Below are 5,839 nucleotides of genomic sequence, written 5' to 3' on the forward strand. Positions count from 1 at the left end.
ATCCTCATAATGCTGTTTGGTAAGCCAGAGGAGTGCCTATTTGATCTCCGAAAGAGCATTTTCTGCTTAGGCTGTGGCTCCGTTAATCCAATTCTGCATCGTATAACTTCGTATAATGTATGCTATTACGAAGTTTATTTACGTTGTTGGGTTTTTTCTTTTTATTGTTTTTGTTTTTTTTTTTTGTCTTTTCTGTGTCTGAACACAGTTTGCTTTGGAAACATGAAGAATAAATACTGCTTCTTGTCAGATCTAACTATTTTATTTTTTTTAACTTGATTAATTGGATCTTAACGCGAATGATTGGATTTTTTTATTTTTTATTTTTATTTTTTTTTCCTTTTCTCATGTTGACAAGTGGAGTTTTCCTGACGCTAAGCATTAAGTTGAGGTCACAGCATGGTAAAGGGCTTCTGGTCAAGGGTTCCTGGGTGATGAAAAGTGCTTTTCATCAGTAGATATTAATTACCTAGTGATGGGGAAAACTCAGTTCACCAAAAGCAGTTGGATATTCTAAAGACAAAATGAAGTGTTTCCTCCAAGAAATGGAAGAAAAGGGAAAGAATTGGGAAAAATATTTCCAGAGGTGGGACTTCTCTAATTCAGGGCTGTGGAGGTTTCATTCTTTGGTATGATACCTCTACAGTTCTGTATGTCACCATTGCCTGTGGGAATCTTGTGTGGTATATTGTCATTTAGTTGCAGAGGTAATTAACATTCAACATATTGGCTGTAGGAGTCCATTGGAGTAGAAGAGAGATTTTTACTCCTTAGTTTTCCACTTTATTTTGAGTAGTAATTGGAAATCCTATATTCCACTGATGTAGATTCTGTAACCTCTATTTATGCTAATTCAGACCAAGTGGTACTTTGGTTAGATGGAAATGAGTTGGGAATTGGTGTCTTGACAAAGGTCTCCTGCAGTTTGAAGTCCAAAGTTTTAAAACTTCCTTTTTATTCTGTTTTGACTTAAAATGGGTATTTAATTCTAGAGTCTGGAAGAGCACTGGAATTATCTTTTCAGAAAAATGACTAAAATTGCATCACTTCCTGCTGTCTGAGGCTTGTGTCCAGTTTCTGTAAGGGACGGGACCCAATGCCCTTTCAGAATGAGCCATGCTAACTGTAAGCTTGTATGGCAGAATATAGAGTGCTGGTGTTTCCCTTGCTGTTGACTGGCAAATCTCAGCAAATCTGGTGGCAGTAGTAATCTTCTCCAAAATGAAAAATGCTGAGATGGCTGGTAGGATTTGCAGAATTGGAGATTAGGAGTAGTCTTCATAAGAAATAACGTTTTCACTAAAAATAACTGAAAATCCAGATCTCTCTTCAGGTTTGAGCTGCATGGTAAGGTAGATGCCGTCAGGCATTTACACAGTAGGGTCACCAAGGGAAAAGAACAAACGTTATTGGAACACCCAGTGGTTCTCTTCCTACTGTGTTATTTCACAGAGCATTCTGAGGTCGAATGCTTGGTGTATAACATTTCTAAATGTGACGTGTTGTGTTGCAATTCTAACTCTTCTCAAGTGAGACTGATACTTTGCTGCTTTTATTCATACTGAAGATAAGAGTTTCTGGTGACTTGCAGCCCTCTTAGCACCTCAGAGGGATTCACAGCTTCTTCACATGCAGCAGTGCATGCTCAGCTGCACTAATGTAGTTGAAAAATGTTGTGGTTGTTGATTTTTCTGATGCTAATTAAAAAAAAAGTTCAGTGCCACTTGCTAGGTTCACCACTCATTGCCACTGTCTGTCTTTTCCTCTATCAGGTAGTTGGCAAAAAAGGAGAGAGCCACTAAGGATGTGCAAGACGCTGGAAGGCCTTACTGCAGCCAGCTGAGATCTTCACTTCTCTACAGCTCCTGGATAATTGCTTGACCATAGCCAGAGACTCCATTTAATGCCATTACCAATAAATCGTTGTTTTTGAGATGGAGTTTCGGTAGTGTTTCTGTTGTAATCCTCATTACCTGTATTTGTAAATAAAATTCAATACTTTTGCCAAGTTTAAACTTGTTATTCTGGTAACTGTGACTCTTTCCTGTTCCTCTCCAACTGCCCGGCTGGGCAGAGACAGCAGATGTTGTGGAGCTCCCTTTGTGCAGGGAGTGCAGGACGTCAGACAGCAGTCAGCCAGAGATGGCCCGTCACTGCCGTTGGAAGTCCAGCCCAGAGCAGGTTTGCGATGAGCTGAAGGAGCTCGGTGTCACTGTTTGCACAGAATGCAGGTATTTCTCAGCTGGGAACAACTCTGCCTGTTCTGGGAATTTCCACTTCCTACCTCCAACAGCACAGGACAGGACCTGTGGGTCTGTTCCGTACAGCGTGCTGGTGTGGGCTAAGCATTTTAATTGGCAGAATTAATTTCTTTGTAAGATTAAATTGGTTACATTTCTAATTGCTATAAATCCCACTAAGGCTTACATCCCATCCTCACTGGCATTCCTTGCTTGAGCACAAGGGGGTGCTTTCTGGCATGGCAGAGCTATTCAGCGTTGTGCCGTCAGCACTCTGTTAGCACAGACCTTTTCTCCAAACAGAGCTGGGGACTGGCTGGAACAGTGCTGTGTGAGGCACTGTTTGGTATCTTCTCACTGTACCTGCCCACACTGAGTGCTCCTCTACCCATCTTCTGCTTAACAGGGTGTGATGGTGGTGTGGTTTCTTTCCTACTTCCCTAATGTTTTGCTTCTGGGGGGGCTGTAAGGCATTAACACTGTGCATAGAACACAGTCATTCTTAAACAGAACTGAGGACAGTGTGAGTAACTGTACCTGATGATGGCTCTGTACACTAATTACCTTTTGGGTTCTGGTTTAAGTGCCTCATTGTAAGCACTGCTCACCCCATGCTCGATACTTGAGAGCTGTGACACCCTCGTGCTTCTCAGCTCTGTGTCAGGTCTGTCAGATCCGTGTTGTCAATGCGACCCTTCTGTGACTCCATCAGTTGCATGGTGCATACCTGCCAAATAGATCTGAATCAATGACTAAGGTTAGAGTCGATGGAAGATTTGGTGTGAAATTGTGCAAAAGGAGCTGTAAGTCATGAACCTGGAGCTCAGGTTGATGCTGCCTCTGAAGTTAGTCTATCCCTGAGCAGAGCTCCCAGCTATGCATGCACCTCGCGCCCCTCATGCTTTCTTTCAGCTTGGCGTGATGTGGATTTATTATCTGTGGAAATGAGATAATGAGTTTCTATTTTAAACTGAGAGCTGACGAGACAGTGGGATAAAATCTATAACTTTCCATTACTGCTTTCACGAGCCGTCAGGCACAGTGGGACCAGCAGCGCCTTGTGAATAGCTTGTTTAAGAAGTCCCCTTTGGACTCATTAAAAGGCAGTAATAACCACTCAGCAGACAGATAGGACAAACCCCACGTGCAGCTCGTGCCCCATCCTGTTTGCTCTGCTCCTTCCTTCCCGTGGTGCTGAGCACGGCTCTCTGCACACAGCAGCCCTGGTGCTCTGGCAGCACCATGAGTCGGGGGCACGGCCACAGCTCAGAGACCCCCAGGGATAGCAAAGGTACTCTGCCATCAAGAGAACATCATTGGGGAAGGCTGCTGGCAGCAGTTTATCCTCATAATGCTGTTTGGTAAGCCAGAGGAGTGCCTATTTGATCTCCGAAAGAGCATTTTCTGCTTAGGCTGTGGCTCCGTTAATCCAATTCTGCAAAACTCATACCATCTGTATCTGTGAAGATCACGCTTCATTCAGGTTTTCTTTGTGTCTGCTGTCAGTGCATGATGAAAAGGGGATTTGCAGTGCCAGTCCACATACTGGTGTTACAGTGACCTTCTAAGGAGCATTTCTTAATATTTGAGCAACAGCAGTACAGCTAAGTCCAGCAGCAAAGTAAATAACAGTTCCATCGGATGGCGATAGCTGTGCTTTGGAAGTGCAGCGTGGGTACAGACAGCAGAAATAGCGAAGTCGTTGCAGCCCTAGCCTGCTCATCATTACTCAAGTTTCTTGTTAATTGCACAGTGAAGCTTAGCTCATGTTTTTGCATCAGACAAGAAATATGTATGGTTTTTCTAAGAAAATGATGACCCCAAGGGCCCATCGCAGCCTGCAGTGGGGACCCCAAGCAGGACTTCATCACACTGACCCACACTGCACGGCTCCCTGGAGATGTGGTGCTCTGTGAAATGCTCAGCAGTCAGTGTAAAAACAGAGGTGTTGTTCATAGCTTCACAGTGCGGCAGAAACACGGCAAATGCTTTGACTTTAAGCAGATGCTTAAACTCATCATCTCTCTTTGGCCAGGCACTCGGCTTTTGGCTGAACCGTGAGGTCCTGGCAATGGTTTGGAGGAGGAAGTGCTGTTCTGTGGGGTGCAATCCCCAGGTGCCACTGATCTGAAGGATGGTCCCACGCACCTGGCAGTCGTGTGTGCTCTGCCTGCACTCTGCACAGCCGGGCTCTGTGCCGCCTGGTGCTGCTGTGCAGGTCGGGGAGCCGAGTTAAACATTCAGTGCTGCATCCTCAAATTTCTGTAAGTGGAATGGAAATTAGCAAAACGAGGTCAGGAGAATCTCAGCTGCTTGCAAATGCCACTGCTCACCTGCATCAGAAGGCTGCGCTGTAAGACCGCTGTTGGAGCACATTGCCTTGCAGGCAGTAGAGAGAAAAAGCACTTTTCTGGTGAAATTCTTTTGACTTTTCTCAGATGTCAGACTCAGGGTGAGATGAAGTGCATTTCGAAAGCACGCACTCCTCTCCTTGGGGACAAAAGGATCCTGGAATGACTGGTCAGAAGCATTCCATTCCTGTGTCTATAGGAAATGGAATGCTGGAGACCAGCAGGAAAAACGCTTATTGCAACTGTCACAATTGGGATATTTAACTGTAATTGGAAATTATTCACTTTGAGCACAACGGGGCTGTGAGCCTCCCTGCACTGGAGGAGCTGGCAACTCACAGACTGTGATAAATGCCAACACCAGGTACCAGCAATTCACTGTGAGTGCAGCGCAGAAACACACAACGGGGGAGAAGGCCAACAGTGGCACAGAAGTTTAACTGCAGTGTTACGTTTCAACATGAGCTACAAATGAAAGAAGAAACATATTTCTGATTTGAATGAATGCTGATGATGCAGCGCAGTAACAGAACGTACCCAGAGCATGGGGAGCGGGATGGGGTGTGGGTGCCTTCTGTGCTCAGAAAGCACTTCACGTCTGACCCACTCCTCTGCAATCTTCTGTGCATGCTCCAAGGAAGAGATTTAAAATACCTGCTTGAGATTTGGTACCTTCAGTGGGGACTGTGGGATGCACCAAGCATGAAGCAGAAGCTTCGCTGGCTCTAATTTTGCTATGCCATACGTCAGCACCTGAGCAAAAGGTTGGAGACCTGGGTGCTGCTTTCCCTTTGTGACACCTGGGCTTATCGCACGGCTGCTGAGGTGTAAGGCTTCCTGCTGCATGTAGCTGCACTATCTCTATTTGCAGAGGCCCCTTTCTTCCAAGCAAAACAAAAGGTAAACAAAAAGCTCAAATTAGTCTACAGCAATTAAGACATCATCTCCCTCTGTGCCTACCTGGTGGCTTTACAGGTGCGTGTTTGGAGCAGTTGGAATCTCTTTACATGCCTGAAGAGCTGCCTGCTCCCCGTCCCTGCAGCTCAACATGCTGGACAACACGTGTGCTCTGAAGACAGATGCAAACTTATTTTGCCCACTGCTTTGCACTCGATGGAGCCCATCCTGTTGGGATGGCTGTGCACAGATGAATCAGCTAACAGTGAGGCTTGGGTGGTGGGGCAAAGCATCATCTGCAGCCCTTGGCCCAGCAGCAGCATGCTTTGAGCTCTTTTTTTCCTTCTTTTT

General features: G+C 45.4%; 1 protein-coding gene across 1 annotated transcript in view; it reads left to right on the forward strand.

The window, feature by feature from the left end:
• TXNL1 (thioredoxin like 1) overlaps nt 1-2,015 on the forward strand; it is a 15,258-nt gene extending 13,243 nt beyond the window's left edge. Inside the window, 1 exon segment of the mRNA XM_010725125.2 lies at nt 1,773-2,015. Within this exon segment, the coding sequence (XP_010723427.1) occupies nt 1,773-1,802 (30 nt within the window). The 3' untranslated portion in view covers nt 1,803-2,015.
• Nucleotides 2,016-5,839: the final 3,824 nt, after the last annotated feature.

This window comes from Meleagris gallopavo, chromosome Z (genome assembly GCF_000146605.3).
Source record: "Meleagris gallopavo isolate NT-WF06-2002-E0010 breed Aviagen turkey brand Nicholas breeding stock chromosome Z, Turkey_5.1, whole genome shotgun sequence".
NCBI lineage: Eukaryota > Metazoa > Chordata > Aves > Galliformes > Phasianidae > Meleagris > Meleagris gallopavo.